We start from the raw sequence: 18,100 nt of genomic DNA on the forward strand, positions 1-18,100 counted from the left end.
AGGGAAGGACTGAAACTAAAATCCCAGGTCGTCTTATCATGGGAGGTAGACAGAGTTGAAGAGAGAAAGATTGGGAAGGATACTGTTTCTAGTCGTCTCTAAGAGGGCAGAGACACCTATTAACTCCAGAGGTCAGTCCAAAACAAATTTAAGGATGATCATCAGAAGAATAGAAGATGTGCAACTTTGAAATCACTAAGGAGAGATAAAGATGAGATGAGATGAGATAACAAGGAAACAGAAAACTTATTAACTGATAAATCTAATAAATAGCCTAAAAGGAAAAGAAGAATCAGAAAGCATGATGGAGGCAAAATACATAGGAAGAATAAGCCCAAACATATAAATAAATACAACAAATGTGAATGTATTAATAACAGATTGAGTAAAACCATGAAATCTAGCTATATGTTTCTAAGAGCCACATCAAAAATGTCATAGAAAGTATAAAAATTAGAAAAAAAAAACACCAGGCATATTTTGAAAAGGCAAATATAGTAACATTGCTAGCAAATAAATTTCAAGCAAAAAACATTAAATGTGGTAGCAATATTCCATTCTGAATAAACCTATGAACTATTCAGGAGATGTAACAGTCACAAATCTTCAAGCACCTAATTATCAGCTGGAAAAATACAAGGCTTTAAAACAAGCTCAATATTCATCAATAAGACACTGATTAGACTAAATTATAGCTCATCCATACAATAAAATATTATGCAGACAATATAAAGAATAAAAAGTTAGAAATCTATATGTAATAATTTGGAAAGAGATCCAGAAGACTGAAACAAATAAAGCAAGTTTCAAATAGTTGCAGAGCCTGATCCCTTGTGTATACATTTTTAAAATAATAAACATATACAAACAAGGTGACATAACTGTAAATTTACTTTCTGGAAGCAACATATAAGAAACTTTTTCAAGTGAGACTTGAGAGGCGTCTTTGACTTTTTGTTCTTTTTTTATACTGTGAGTTTTTTTGGTCCTTTTTGGGTTTGTCTGTTTTTGAGATAGATAGGATCTTGCTCTGTCTCCAGGCTGGAGTGCAGTGGCATGATCTTGGCTCACTGCAACCTCCACCTCCTGGGTTCGAGTAGTTCTCCTGTCTCAGCCTCCTGGGTAGCTGGGATTACAGGTGAGCACCACCACACGCAGCTAATTTTTGTATTTTTAGTAGAGACAGGGTTTCGCCACGTTGGCCAGGCTGGTCACAAACTCCTGACCTCAGGTGATCAACCGCTCCTGGCCTATGCTGTGTTTTCTAACCAAGTGTTCAAAGAACATGTAAACTAACAAAAACAGAATCATTTTATCTTCAATTTTTTTCAGTGCTGGCTTCTAGGTTTCATGATCTATTTAGAAAGAATTTCCATCACTCTAATGCTCTGCAATATTTCCCCATGTTTTCTTCTGGTGCTTTTACAGTTTTACTTTTTTTTTACATTTAAGTCTATGATAAACCTGTAATGTATTTGGGCATAAGAGTGAGAAGTGGGACTATAGCTTCCTTCACACATATTGAATTACTGACAGTTGTCATAATATCACTTGTTAGATAATTAATCAATTTTACCCTACCATTTGAAATGTCACCTTTACTATAAACTAAATTCTAACTATGTTTTGGTGGATTTCAGACCTTATTCTGTGCTATTCCTACATCAAAAGCAAACTGTTTAATTACCACAGCTTTATAATATATTCTAGTGAGGCTTAATCAGTCTTTTCCAGAATAAAGGTTATCTTCCATATGACCTCTATTATAATTTTGTCAAAAGAAAAAAGTACATATGAATTAACCAGGTAGTCCCAAAGTAGTAGACACGTAAATGTTCTTTCATGATTATACCATGCTAAGAAGTTTATCTAACAAGCTTTTGTGCTTTCAGGATTAGAAAGTAAAGAAATTTAGCTCTTGATACACACAACTGATAATCAACGCTTTGATCCATTTTCAGTGAGGAGGGAGTGGGGAAACATATCTATGCTTAGGGAACAGCTATGTCAATATAAAGTGGTCACTTTGAAGTCACCATTGTCACCTCATCTTGTACTAGTCCTTCCCATTTGCTATGCTCCAACTGTGTGCGCCTTTCCCTCATTTCCTGAATACATCAAAGTTGGTCCTGTCTTAGGACTGTGCACACTTAGTGTTCACTTTGCCTGGAATGCTTTATTTCTGATACTTGGGTGGCATTTCATTCAAAACTCTGCTCAAATAAGTTTTCAAAAAATAACGAATCTAAAGTAGTTGTATTACTCCCCTAAGACAGTGTCACATATCCCTGCTTCAATTTTCATAGCACTTCTTGCCTTCTGAAACTACTAATTTTACTAGTTTGCTTATTGTCTGTATTACACGTTAAAATACAACTCCATGAGAATGCAGAATTTGCTGACTTGCTCACTGCTGTATTCCCAATGCCTACCAAAGGACACTCAACACGTATTGAATGAAGGCATGCAATGGACACTTAGAATTTACACTAATCAGTAGTAGGATAGGTAACAATAACAAGAGAGGAGGTTGACAATAGAATCAAAGTGTATACTTATAATCACCTGCAAAATGTTCGGATATAATCCTGGTTGATTCTGATGAAGCCAGCACACTGTTGGAAGGATTTTGGACCCAGTCCTTTCACTTTCTTCAGCTGTTCTCGGTTGATAAAGGGTCCATTTTTCTCGCGCCATTCAATAATATTTTTGGCTCTGTTGGCATTGAGTCCTGCAATATGCCTAACGAAAAAAAAAAAGGCAAACTGAAAAGAAGATATCACCTGAAAAGACAATGATATAAAACATTTGGATCATAAAACAACTGCAATGACATATCCTCATATGTATAAGTTAAGTTAATCCAAAGGGGAGTCAAAAAAAGAAAACCAGAGGAAAAAAAAGAGTTGTGCTAGAGGAAAGAAAAAAAAAAAAGACAAAACCAATAGCTGTCATAAAGATGCTGGTAAGCCGGCTAACACTGATGCAAGAAAAAAATGTTCCTCACAGTTTTTCTATATATTCATATTCCTTATGTTTCTGGATAAAGTAATAATTTTGCCTATTTTTTTCAGCATACATACAAAGTGAGTTAGAAGAAGTTATAATAGCTACAACTGTGTTGTACTACCTTTTTTGCGTGTTAGCCTGTTCTCAGTAATATAGAGCTGAACTATAGAAAGGTCCTTATCTATAATTGTCATGGTTAGTATAAATTATATATAAAAACTATATTAGGTAGTTTCCTTGGTGTTAAAAGATTATTTCAGAGAATTTCAACTCTATTATGAAATTCCATATATGAAATTATGAAATGTTTGTAGCTGTGTTAGAAAATCAACAACTTAAAATGTAAGGGTTAGTTTCTCCTATACCTGTTTCAGCGAAAAAGGTCCAGATCAGAGAATTTCATGCTGCATTAGCAGACTTGTGTAATAAATGCAAAACTGTGAACAAAAAAGCAGCTCTTCTAAAACCACGGGGGAAAAAAAGATTATATAACATGTGATTATACTATGATAAAAATTTTGACAGGTTTCTTGTAGAATCAGGGTAAAAATATGGTAACCATACTTTGAACCCTCAGAATTTATCTTTTGGTTACTGCCAGGTTTGACAGATGCATGCAAGAGACTTAACTAGTGAAAAATCTCTACTCTCATGTGGTGAGAAACAGCTCTTTTCCATGTTAACCTTATTTAAATTCTATTAGCAACACTAATGCACTCAATGGTTACCATATGCTCTATGCTCTTCACTTTAGACCTGCAATATTAAAAATGATAATGTGAATTGTTATAATTCTTTTCTTACATGATGTCTTCCCCTCTGATTACTTAAAGCAATGTATAAACCCATAGATGTTCTATACTTGACAACTTTATACACGTGTTCCCTTCCTCTAGCCGAGTTTGGACTGGATAGCCAGTTAAACTCGATTCTGTGATCTTCAGCCACGGATGTGTCTCACCTTAACAAAACTTCTGAACAGATGTTAATGTCCACTCCCACAAAGCTGACACATTCTTCTACAACACTGTCCAGTGTTGCCTTGAGTAAAGTCTGGGATACATCATGCTGAAAAGACAAAGATCAAATATCAAAAGTGAAGGAGATGTAGTTCTTGGACTATTCCATTACTCTGCCTACATTACTGGTAGTTAGCTAACACACACCATGGTAAATTTCTTCATTCCTCTTAAACACACTGTTAGCAGATATAATTAAGCTGAAGTCAAGCCATCTATGGTTTCTTACTCTTTAAGCTATGCATATATACCTAATTTGAATATAATAGTACCAGTATTTTTCCCTTGCCTAAAATTCTGCCCAGAGCAGTGGCTCTCAAACTTTAGCTTGCATTAAAATCACCTGTATGGCTTGGTAACACACCCACATCCAGATTTCTGATTCAGTAGGTCTAGGGTGGGGTCTAAGAATTTGCATTCTAACAAGTTCCTGGATAATACTGTGGCTGCTAGATCAAAATGAGACATAGTCTCTATGATTCATGCATGGCCTTATAGTGTTATGGAGAAGAAAACATAAGTTATAATAGGAAGCAGTACAATAATAGTAAGACAGTAAATCAAACTTTTGTTTCATCAAATTCAAGATAGTACTGTTTATATGAAGCACCATCATTTTATACATCACTAAGGAAGAAAATAGTCAAACCATGACACATGCTTTCTTATTGCTTAAATTATTTATTTATTTTAAATACTGAAAGAGCTCTTTAGACTTATTTAGAAACTGTAAGAACCATATATTATGTACAAACAAGAAAAACATAAGCAATCTAAACTGGCTAAGTTATTCCTAAAATTTCTTCACATTCAGTGTTCAATTCTTCTGATCACTTTTATATTCAAAATCATAGGTGTCAAGGTTTTCCATGTAGTATTGTTTTTATACTATCAAGATCCTTGATAATGTAGCATTTCTTAAAACAGCGATCCTCTGTTGTCTCTGGGACTTTCTTTCAAGCTTCGATGCTCATTCTTACAAGCTTTGATGATAGTAGCACTATCTTAATCTTAACAGAGGGTATTAACAGAAGAGATTTTGGACAGTAACAAAACTCCTATTCTTTTCTCAAAGGTCCTTAAATGGTTTATTATTCAATGGTTTGTTAATTAAAACAACGAAAGGTGTGCAGTTCAGTCGTGTCTCTAGGATTACTAACCAAGTACATGAGGAAACTACACCATGATTTACCACAGGGACAACAGCAACTGTAGGACACTATTAAATGTAAGCTGCATTAAAATGTCAGAAAATGCGCATCTTACAATTGGTGAAATGCAATATTTTAAAGTATTTGTTGACTAATTGAAGCTAGGTTACAACAGTTAATACACTTGATGTTACTCATAATTCTAAAATTAATGATCTGTGGGACAGCAGACTTCTCTTTACCAACGTCAAGGAAAACAAGGACTATAATCTAGTAGAGTCCCCAAGTATTGTGCTTACATTATTACCATTTAATAACAGCAGAAGCTTTTGTTCTGGAAGACTGAAGGGTACAGGAGTACTTCTGTATTTCAGAGATAACTTATTGGTAACTAGCCAGGCCTCAGCTAAAAATTTTGGATGTCATTTAAAAAATCTAATAAGCAAGTATCACCATGAAAAAGATCACGAAGTAAAACCTAAGATCTTACCGGGAACTTGGTTACTCGGTTACTCTTGAGTCACAGCTTTTAAGAAGCTAGTCTTTTGTCTAAGCAGATGAAAAGCAGCAAAATGAAAAGGGAACTTTTTAAAATGAGAAGGTAGGAGATAGAATGACAATATAAAGGCAAGCACAATGATAGCAACAAGAAAAAATATCTGAGGAACACAAAACTACAAGCAAACCAGAAAAAGGAAGAGTAATTGTTGAGAGCCAATGGAATAAGGGAAACAAGTTGGTACAGTACTTCCAAGCACACCAGATGCTTAGGACAGTTAAATGAGTAAGCTACAGTCTCTGCAGCAGATTATTTTGGTTGCCTATCCTAACCTCTAGTTGTCAACCCCCTTCTCTTCCTTTCAAACAGAAGCCTAACCGTGTGTCTAGCATTTATTCCATTTCTGTAAGGCCATATGCTTTGGAAAAGCTGGTCCCACCTCCGATAGACAATGGTGACTGGTTAAAATCCATGTTTTTCAAACTGAGGGTTATGATCAATTAGTGGATCATAAAATTAAATTAGTGACTTGCCACTGGCATAAAAAAATGAAGGAATAGAATAAACCACATAGAGCATATTGCATATATCCTTAACATTGCATATATCCTTATGCATCTTGGCTTACATATGTGCACCTTAATATTTGGCAACCAATTTGTTTTTTTTCTTCAGAGAAATAAAGTCAGTTTATTCTGTCAAGGATCTCCTACCTCTAAAAACAGGTAATAATTTCATAAATTTTTAAAGGGTCAATGTTCTCAGATTTCCTATACAACCAGTTATGTGTTAGAATCAATTTAATCACCTCCTTTGCAGGGCTCTCAATTAGAATGTCAAGGGTCTCCAGTTGACTTAAACTTTTGGCCCAGAGTTGTTTGTGTCAGCAAGATCTGAAATCTGATATATTCCAGAATCAAGCCTTTCTTGCCTATTTGCATTTTTTTATTATTATACTTTAAGTTCTTGGGCACATGTGCACAACATGCAGGTTTGTTACATATGTATACATGGGCCATGTTGGTTTGCTGCACCCATTCACTGGTCATTTACATTAGGTATTTCTCCTAATGCTATCCCTCCCCACTCCCCTCACCCCACAACAGGCCCTAGTGTATGATGTTCCCCACCCTGCGTCCAAGCGTTCTCACTGTTCAATTCCCACCTATGAGTGAGAACATGCAGTGTTTGATTTTCTGTCCTTGTGACAGTTTGCTCAGAATGATGGTTTCCAGCTTCATCCATGTCCCTACAAAGGACATGAACCCATCCATCCTTTTTTATGGCTGCATAGTATTCCATATATGTGCCACATTTTCTTTATCCAGTCTATCACTGATGGACATTTGGATTAGTTCCAAGTCTTTGCTATTGTGAATAGTGAATATTTGGCAACCAATTTCAGACAGTTATAGGACTATGATCCCAGGGAGAGGGAAACTACATAGAATGAGCCTCACAATTGCCCTAGCTTTCTGTCTGAGAACACTTTCTAGACTGTGGCACCAGGAGGTAACCCAAGCAGGACATAGTAATCTTACTGAGCTGGAGAAACGGACTGGAGGTCAGGATTCCTGAAGATTTTAAGAGTATGATATCAGAGAGAATGAAGCTCTGAAGAGCAGTACTCCGGTTACTCATATAAGTGACATCTTAAGTATTTAGCTAAATACTAAGCTGCACATACCCAGAACACCAAGACAAGATAACACAAGGCCAGCGGGGGAAAAAAAATAACACAGCTCCTTGGGAGATGGCAGCTACCCAGAGATTCCAGAGATTATACAGAGTTGGGAGACATAGGATGTCCTACCAATCATAGTGAAGCGATTTCACTGAACACCCCAGATATTCTGCTGATACCCAGAAACGGGTAGAAGTGGGCTATTCTAGTCCTAGAGAAAGGATTACTCTATACCCACCCTAACAAAATTTTTAAAAAAAATCCTTACCTAGATGGGTTCACTGATGAATTCTATCAAACATTTAAGGAAGAAATTATTCCAATTCTCTATAATCTCTTCCAGAAAACAGAAGCAGAGGGAGTACTTCCTAAATCATTCTATGAAACCAGTATAATCTTAATACCAAAACCAGATGAAGATATTACAAGAAAATGACAGACCAATATTTCTCATGAACATAGATGCAAAAATTCTCAAAAAAAACTAGGAAATTAAGTCTAACAACCTGTAAGAAGAATTATACGCCATAGCCAAATATAATGTATCTCAGGTATGCAAGTCTGGTTCAACATTCAAAAAATCAATTAATGCAATCTATCACATCAACAAGCTAAAAAAGAAAAAAAAAATCACATAGTCCTAGCTGCAGAAAAAGCACTTGACAAAATCTAACTAACACCCATTCATGATAACAATTCTCAATAAACTAAGAATAGATGGGAAACATCCTCAAGGTGATTAAGAACATCTACAAAAACCCTAGAGCTAACAAAAAATTTAATGGTAAGAAGCCAGAATACTTTCCACTAAGATCAGAAACAAGACAAGGATGTCCCTTCTTACCACCACTCAACAACATACTGGAAGTATCACCTAATGCAGTAAGAAAAGAAAAGTTACGTAGGATTGTGAGGTGTATTAGTCCATTTTCATGCTGCTCTGAAGAACTTCCTGTGACTGGGTAATTTACAAAGGAAAGAGGTTTAATTGACTCACAGTTCCACATGGCTGGGGAGGCCTCAGGAAACTTACAATCATGGTAGAAAGGGAAGCAGGCATGACTTACATGGCAGCAGGTGAGAGAGAGTGTGTGTGTGAGTGTAGGGAAAACGACCATTTATAAAACCATCAGATATTGTTAGAATTCACTCACTATCATGAGAACAGCATAGGGGAAACCACTCCCATGATCCAATCACCTCCCACCAGGTCTCTTCCTCAACACCTGATTACAATTCATGATGAGATTTGGGTGGAGACACAAGTCCTAACCTTACCATGAGGAAAGAAAGAAAATTGTCTTTGTTCACAGATAATATGATCATCTATGTAGAAAATTCAAAAGAATTGATTAAAAAACTCCTAGAACTAAAACACGATTACAGCAAGGTTGTAAGATACAAGGTTAATATACAAAAGTAAACTGTTTTCCTAGATGCCAGCAATAAATAAGTGGTATTTAAAATTAAAAACACAGTACATTTGCATTAGCACTCTCCAAAAGCTTAAAATATAGATCTAATAAAATATGCGTAAGAGCTATATGAAAAAAGCTACAATATTCTATTGATAGAAATCAAAGAACTAAGGGGAGAGATATTTCATGTATGTGGATAGGATGACTCAATATTGTCAAGATGTCAGTTCTTCCCATCTATAGATTCAACACAATCCCAATCAAAATTTTAAAGTTTATATAGAGAGCTAATAGACCCTGAACAGCCAACACAGTATTAAAGGAGAATGAAGTTGAAGAACTGACACTATCTAACTTTTAAGACATAATACACAAAGCACAGTAATGAAGACAGTGCAGTATTGGTAACGGGAAAAAAAAAAAAAAAAAAAAGACAAATAGATCAATGGAATAGAAAGCCCCAAAAGACCCATATACATACAGTCAACTGATCTTTGACAAAAGAGCAAAGGCAATACAATGGAGAAAAGATATCTTTGCAACAGATGGTGCTGGAACAACTGGACATCAACATGCAAAATAATGAATCTAGACACAGATCTTATACCCATCACAAAAGTAAATCAAAATGAATCATAAGCCAGACATGGTGGTGCATGTAGATAGTCCCAGCTACTCAGGAGGTTGAGATGGGAAGATCACCTGAGTCCAGGAAGGAGAGGTTGCAGTGAGTCAAGATCGTGCCACTGCACTGCAATCTGGGCGATAGAGTAAGACCCTGTCTCAAAATCAAAAAAAAACAAAACAAAGTCACATCAAAATGAATCATAGATCTAAATGTAAAACATTAAACCATAAAACTAGGCAATAACATAGGAGAAAATCTAACTAAACTTGGATATGGCAATGACTTTTTTAGATACAACAATAAAGGCACAATTCATAATAGAAATAATTGATATGGACTTTGTTAAAATTATAGTGTCTTTATGATACTATAAATAGTGAATATAGGTTATTATCTGTTTGTCCAAACTCATAATGGATAACATTACACCATAATGTAAACTATGAACTTTGGCTGATAATGATATGCATTCATCAACTGTAACAAATGTGCTATTCTGTTGCAGCATGTTGAGAGTGGAGGGGGCTGTGCATATGTGGCGGGAAGATTTATATGGTAACTCTCTGTAGTTTTTGCTCTGTTGTGAACCTAAAACTGCTTTAAAAATAAGTCTTGAAAAAAATTCCTGTATGATTCATTCTGATCTGATGGTCTGATCTGAGAGTTAATTATCTGATTAACAGAAGAAAATGCAATACTCTTTAAAGGAAGACAACAAAATTTGTATTCTCAACAACACATAGCATCCACAGTATCTACCATGTAATAAAACTAGCTAGACATACAAAAATGCAGGCACATGTGACCAATAACAGAATAATGGGAGTCAACATCACTTATGCAGTAGAAACCAAACTAGGATGACTCAGATGTTGGAAATAGCAGACAAGAACTTTAAAGTAGCTTCAGGACATAAAGGAAAATATGGTACCAAATCAATGAATAGACGGTAAATAGCAGTAAAGGAATTAAAGCTTTAATAAACAAAGAATCCAGAAACACAGCATCTGAAATAAAAGTATTAAATAGGCTTAACAGCAGATTGGAGTAGAAAAATAAATAAATCCATGAACGCAAAGAGAGATATGCAGAAATTATCCTATTTGAAGACTGGAAATAAAAAAAAAAGAAGGAGAGTTGAGGATGAGGGGTATAAAAGAACCTTAGTGAACTGTGGGACAAGATCACAATGCACAAATATATGTAACTGGAGTCCTGAGAGGGAATGAGAGAATAGGGCAGATAAATATTTGAAGTAGTAACAAAACTTTCCCCATTTTTTTCAAAAACATAACGTATAGGTCCAAGAAGCTCAGTGAACTCTAAGATGGATAAAAACAAAGAAAACTATACCTAGAAACTTTAGAGTCAATGGTTAACTTTTTATCAGAAACAACAGAGGCCAGGAGACAACAAAATGGTGTCTTTAAAGTGCTGAACACACACACACACACACACAAACCCCCCCACACCCACCCACTTGTCAACCTCAAATTCTGTATCTTTAAAGATAATGGAAAAGGGATTTTTAGATAAACGAGATCTCATTGCCAGCAGACCTATACTACAAAAAAATTCTAAAGGGAATTTTGCAGACTAAAGGAAATTGACACCAGCTGGAAAATACATGGGTAAATATAAAATTGTGTGTGTTTATTCTAATTTTACTTAAAAGACATATAACCAGAAAGCAAAAAGTAAAACATGGTATTGCAGGATATATATAGCACAAAGAAGGAGGTGAGGTGGTAAAATATTAACCACTGTTGACTGTGAGAAGATATGAATGTGTATTATAATCCCTAGAGTAACCACTTTAAAAAAATGCAAAGAAGTATAGCTGAAAAGTCAATGAATTAAAATGGAAAACTAAAAATGATTTGATTTTCAGCCAAAATAAGGCAGAAAAGGAACAAGAAAGGATCAAAAAGCAGATGGGACAAACAGAAAGCAAACAGCAAAACTGCAGACCTTAATTCAATTATATTAATACTTATATTAAATGCTAGTTAAAAACTCCAATTACAAGGCAAAAATTGTCAATAAAGACTGTATCACTTAAAATCTTTGCATTTTTTTCTGTAGGTAGATCATACCCCCACCTCCAAAAAAAGAGAACCCTAAGTAAAAATACAACCTAAGTTTCTAAGTTTCTAACCTGGTAGGCCAGATAATCAGTTTAGAAGACAACAGTGGTGCCCTTAACATCTGTCTCTAGGGTTTCATAGCTCTAGAGAAGGTGGCCGGGGTGCAAAATACAGAACACTTCTTCTGGTTTTTGTCCACTGGAATCTGACAGCAGATGTCCTCTCCGGATGTCTCACCTCCTGACTCTAAAAGGTAATTCTTTTCTATATAAAGTATTTTCGAAAGCCAGAATCATTCTCAGTATAGCTTCTGTAGATCACATGGGTACTCAGTTAATGACACAAGCTTGCTAGTTAGCTGCTTGTTTGGTTCTCATTCCATAAATAGATGTTAAGACACTGATCCTGCCTTTAAAAGTTTCTGGTGATGATTAAAATTTAAACAAAATGTATAACTTCTTTATGAATCACGAAACTAAAAAAATGAGTCTTTTTGTATGTTATCTAAGACTCCTGTGTTTAAATTTTAATGTAGACAGACTTTCATTCTTTCCTCCAGTAGGTGCTCTTATGTCCCCTAGTGGATATAGGTCGATATGGTGGAGGAATGATAGGGCAATACCGGCTAAGTAAAGGTTCATAAATCCTAAATGTCTGCCTTGCCCACATATTTTTCCAAACCAGTACCTTGTACTATTTTAATTTACCATAAACAAAGAAAACATTAGCATATCTGAACTGGACCACACCTATCTGCCCCATGTGTGGTCACTGGACTAAAACACAGTTCTGGCTCATGACATATGCATGAACAAATGCACACCAATTAGCTACACATTTTGACCTGACATAATACAAAAGAGTTGACATTTCCACTGTAAATCTCTATTTTTAGAGATTTATAGCTTAGTCATAAAAGTGGACTTTAGAAAAATCAAGAGTGCAAACATTTAGCCATAAGAAAGAATTTTCCCTTCTAATAAATTAAAACAGTGTGTAGAAAATCTGATCTGAAACTATGGTTGTGTGTGAGAGAGACAGAAAGAGAGAGACAGAAATAGAGGGAAGGAGGGAAGGAAGGCAGGGAGACATCCTCCTGGTGCTCAGAAATTTTGACAGCCGTGTTTAAAAAAAAAAGTCACCTTACTAATGTTTCCAGTAGTAAGTTATAAAGATACATTTTCTCTTCCCAAATACACATACATGTATGTGGCCACGCATGTAGTCAGATATTAACTGGCTTCCAGCCCATTATTATTATAGACAGTAAACTTTTCCCAATTAGACCTGAGGCTGACACTGCCAGGACAGGATCCACATTAATGAGGAGTTAGAGAATTAATATGGAAAGGAAAGGTTTCCCTTTGTTTGCATGTCCCATCTCTACATAACCACGGCGACAGAGCCCAGGCACTCCACGTGATCTGCAACGATCCTCTACACCTAGCCTCCGGCACTGGTGGCAGTGAAGACCAGGCTGCAAAACTCTGCCTCCCATACTATTCCTATCCCCATTTCCTATTTTATCCACAGTATTTATTATCACCTGATGCACACAGGTGTGTATGTGTGTAAGTAAATAAATACGATTTGTTTGTTGTTGTATCCTGGTACATAGTAGGTATTCACTCTTACTGCTGCTTTAATTTGTATTTCCTTAAGTACTGGTTTAGTTGAAGATCTCTTTGTGCATTTGCTGGCCATTTAGACTTTTCTTTGTATTCCCACTTCTTAACACCATGCTTCTTAGTACATAGTAGCTACTCAATAAATTGGGTAAAGGAAGGAAAAACCAGGGACAAATTTCTAACAGTTCAGCTTTTGGATTCTTCTTGCTGAAGCTGGGAATTTGGTTTAAGAAAAAGAATTGCCTTAAAATAGAAGGAGATACTGGTGACATGGCATTGCTTGAGGGCATTACAGCAGCACAATCTAAATTCCTATTATAGAAAAGCTTTCTTAGCAGGCATCAATCAACAGCAAACTCAGAAATTTTAAAGTGAAATTTAAGATGTCCTAACACAACATGTTAAGACTGACCATAGCCACAGGCCCTCCCACTGCAAGCTGCCAAATTCTCATGCAAATAGTTTCTGGGTAGGTTTTTAGGTCAATAAAGAGTTCCTGTTAACTCACACCCTAGTCAGACTAATCTCTGATGCTTTAATTAGAAATGCTTAAGTCTTTCTTTTCCTGGGAACTCAAAACTTAAGCTTCTGTCGCTTCAAACATGAACTAAAGTATGGCATCTCGTCATACAATAAAAAGATACCAAAGAAGCTGGGAGATTTGGAACCGGTATGCAAAGACACACTAGGAAGTCCTGACATGCCAGCGCCCAGGTCAAGCCTTATGAAACTCATTTATGGGATGCCACTTACCACAGACAGATTCTCTACCTTATAACTGACATGGTCAGAAACCAATTAAGCACCTCTAACAGAAAGGTCCAACAGCATACGTTGGTACAGACACATACCTTAATGCAACTAATAAATTTGGGAAAAAAATTATATGAAAATGTTGCCTTTAGACATAATATTTTCTTTAATGTTCAATGTAGTAGAACTCATTTTCCTGCAATATCTCAGGTTCTGGGAAAATTAGGTAAAACCACACCCATTTGACCCACAGACTAACTGGGCCATGGACAAGGGCTAGGTCACAGAGTTAAAGAAAATACAAATTGAGGAATTCTGGAATTTAGAAAAGAGATATGGATACTACTAACTCCTCTTTACCAGGGAGAGAATCCTATGGTATAGGAACCAAATGTTGGTCCTTAGAGAAAGAAACAGCTATATGAGCAAGATCAGGACTCAGATAATTCATCTTATTCATTCTCAACCCATCAAGGGAATATTCTATTGGAGTAAAATCTCAGCTTAGAACTGACAGTTTATTTTAAATAAGTTTGGGTTTTAAAGTGAATCAGCAACTTATTTCCATTTTAGTTTGAAAGTTTTCTGACACTGAGAAGAAATGGAGATAAGCCAGTTTAGCTACCTTTACATGCCACCCTTTTATACCATTCTAACAAAATTTCTTTCCTTCTCTTGAGGCAGTAGTGTCTAGTCCCTAAAAGTAAGTTTGTAATAAATATCTACTGTTTTGAATGGCCAGAGGTAGGAACAAGCTACAGTGTTGAAACTGAAAGGAGGGCAATGTGGCTGAGACATAACCAAAAACAGGAGAAAGAACTAAGAAATAAGGCTGGAGAGTAGACAAGCTCTTATAAGTCTCCATGGCAAGGAGTTTGAATTCTATTCCAATGACAATGGGAACAGAGATGGGATCTGACATATTTTTTTTAAATTATGCTGTAGAAAATGGATTTTAAAAAGACAAAAGTGAAAGTAGGAAGTCCTGGTAAGAGACTTTCTCAGTATACCAAGAGGGAGATGATGGCTGCCTAGAGTCAGGTGGCTGGAGGAAAAAGAGGGAAAGAAGCAGATGGAGTTAATAGTAGAGAATGAGAAGCAAAAGGAAGAATAAAGAATTTTAATAATAAGAAGTTTTTAATGACAGCAGGTTTGTAGTTTTACTAATTGGGCAGATGATGATGCCATTAATAGAAATGGGAAAGGATAAGACTGTGTGGTGGTTTTAATTTTAAAATTTTCGATGGGGGGGATTAGTGGAGGGAGGTCAACATTTTTTTTTAGACATGTTAAGTTTGAGAAGCCTGTTAGACTTCCATATTGAAAGGTCAAGATGGCAGGTGGATATATGGAGTTTAGAGTTCAGGGAAAAGATCTATGGTGAAGTATTTAAGGTAGAAACTGTCTAGCATGCAGATGGGAAGAACACTGTAAACATCTAAAACTCTGGCAGAGAGGTAGGGTGTGGTAGGGAGCAGAACCAGTAACATCAAGGAATAAAGTGGAAACGTGTATATTGTAAGCAGCTAAGTAAACAAAGAAAAACAAAACAACTCTTTTGCAGTTGTTATATGCAAATAATTCTGAAATTCTTTTGGAAAAAAAAAAAGAGGAGGTGATAACTACCTACTAGTTTTACAAAGAGTGTTGCTTCCAGAATCTTTCTTACACATATCTAGTAATTTTCATCAGACCAGGTGCTTAATCTTTAATGACAGGTACTCCATAAATGTCTATTACAGGGCTGAATTTCCAGGGAAATATTCATAATCTGGTGCAGCTGTTTTTTATTCTAAGGGGCAAAATACAAAATGTCACAGAGAATCTACAGGAAGTTTTAAAGTTCTTCAATAGCTCTATATAAGAAAATCCATTTTATAGTACTAACACCAGAACATATTAATATTTATACTGGCCAGGAGCAGTGGCTCACTCCTATAAAACCAGCATTTTGGAAGGCCAAGGCATGAGGATCTCTGGAGGTCAGGAGCTTGAGACCAGCCTGGGCAACATAGTGAGACCTTAACTTTACCCAAAAATTTTAAAAATTAGCTGCGTGTGGTGGTACACCTGTAGTCCCAGCTACTCAGGAGGCTGAGGTGAGAGAGTCGCTTGAGCCTAGAAGTTAGAGATAACAATTACAAGCTTATAATTTCTTTACCAAGATATCCACATAACTTTAGTAAAGAAATAAGCTTAATATCTAAAGTCATGGAAACCTCCAGTATACACTTGGGTGAAGATGGGACAGTGGTAATTTTAAAAAAATCTTTTTTCCTTCTTTTCCCAAAGAACCACTTTTAACTTTTCAGGGAAAGTTTAAAATAGCTTTGTTTTGAACGAATCCTTTTTGTTAATTATTTAAAAATCAAAATATGCAACTAAATAGACAAAGGACCACACTATAGTGGTTCAAAGTTCTTTATCCTTCTTCTTTAGTTAAAAATAATCATATACATATGTTAGTTGTCATCATAATTGGGAAAATTTCAATAACCTTTTTCTCTAAATTTCCTGTGAATGTACTTTTCAATTGCCCAAATACTAATGCTCTTCTGCACTGGCATCGGAAGCCACTCAAGTTGGGGAACTCCCTTGGTATCAGTAAGAGACAAGCCTCTGGCCCTGTGACCGCTCAGTGTTCAGCAACGGCAACCTTCTGGCATGAAAGGAAGGCTTCAGAAGTCAGAAAGAATGATGCAAAATTTCTTGAAAACATTGCCAGATGACGAACATAAAAAGTAGAGGGCAAAATAACATTGTCAAATTTGCTCTCCATTTTAGGAACTCAAGGCAAGACAAAAGTCATCCTGAGAACAGTAGACAATGTTTCCATTGCTTTTCACTAATCCAGTAGAAAAAGCATCTAAAGTTTCAGGCATTTAAGAGTGACAATTGTCTTTCAGACAGTTGGAAAGGATGTGAAAAAACACTTGTTGGAATAAACGGAATGTGCCTTGGCTTCTGTGGTTAAAATTTCTGGGACTCAGCTGAAACAAGATTCTGGCTTAAGACTTATATGGTTTTCATCACCCCATAAACATTAACATTATTGATGCAGATCTGTCACTTGAAATATTTTACCCATATCCTCCACTGCAAGGAATTTTCTTTTTACCCATTCATCTCTAGTGACAAATTTGTGGCATTTACAAATTTAAAAGGCTGTCAAAATCTAATAATGAAATCTTGGGGGGAGTCACATGGGGCACAGATCAGAAGGAACCAAAATTAATTCTAGAGGATTTACTACACAGGTTAGGGGTCACAGTGAGGCAAGTTTCTCTCTACATTGTGAAATGCACAGAAGCAATATCTTCTCAGAGGTAAAGAAAAAGTAGAAAAGGAATTAGTGTTAGTCAAGCCACAGAACAAAGTTAGAAACATATTAAAGAAACCAATGTTTAGACAGCATAGAAAAACCACGTTGTCAGTGACTTAAACCATGCCAGTGTCCATCACTGTTTTAATAATAGCTATTACTAAGAGTCATACACACTTTTCAACTACTGATAACTCACCTATGAAACTTTTTCATCTCAATAGAGATTAAATTTAAAGGCTCGAGTTCTACAATTTTTCCCTGGTAAAGTTCAACAAAAATGGAAACATGGTTTAAAAAGTAAAGGCCAGGGTGTTTTCCCTTGCTAAATCCCCTATGATGTACTGCTACTAGAGAAAGTTCAATGGCTAGGAACAGACATTTGCCTCAAAACCTCAGTATTATGTGTCATGAGTAAGAAAAGTCAGAAGGAAGAAGTCGTAGGCTGACACAAACATGATGGGGACACAGTTAAGAAGTGGCTCCTTTCAGGCAGACCCTCTAGAGAGGTCTGGCTTGGGATATGTCAGATAAAATATTGGATAGGATGTAGGGCATTAATTCAAAGTCAGAATATAAAACAGTTGCCTCCTAAGAACAAGCTGACTTGCCAAAGACTGATTCCCAGCAGGTTGGCTTCACACAGACGTTGGCCTTCTGCACAGTATGCCACGGGAACGACAGCATAAGCTAATCAATCCTGATAGAAAGCTGAGGTGCTGAATCAGATCCCTGCTTCATAATGTCTTTAATGCTGGAACTGCAAGTCTTGAGATCCTAAGTCCCCATTATCATGCCTGGGGAAGAGCAGGGAGTCCCCTAACCATGTATACTGAGGTAGGAGAACAGGAGAAGAGGCAAAAATTCTGCCATACCCTACCACAACCGAATCCTCCCAAATC

General features: G+C 36.2%; 1 protein-coding gene across 1 annotated transcript in view; it reads right to left on the bottom strand.

Moving 5' to 3' along the window:
• The window catches only part of SRBD1 (S1 RNA binding domain 1), a 217,082-nt gene that overhangs the window by 26,113 nt on the left and 172,869 nt on the right, over positions 1-18,100 (bottom strand). Inside the window, exons 18-19 of the mRNA XM_011975429.1 lie at positions 3,971-4,077; positions 2,566-2,742 (exon numbers count right to left, since the gene is read on the bottom strand). Of these exons, the coding sequence (XP_011830819.1) occupies positions 2,566-2,742; positions 3,971-4,077 (284 nt within the window). The remainder of the gene's footprint in view (positions 1-2,565; positions 2,743-3,970; positions 4,078-18,100) is intronic.

This window comes from Mandrillus leucophaeus, unplaced genomic scaffold, assembly GCF_000951045.1.
Source record: "Mandrillus leucophaeus isolate KB7577 unplaced genomic scaffold, Mleu.le_1.0 Scaffold1558, whole genome shotgun sequence".
NCBI classification, from domain to species: domain Eukaryota; kingdom Metazoa; phylum Chordata; class Mammalia; order Primates; family Cercopithecidae; genus Mandrillus; species Mandrillus leucophaeus.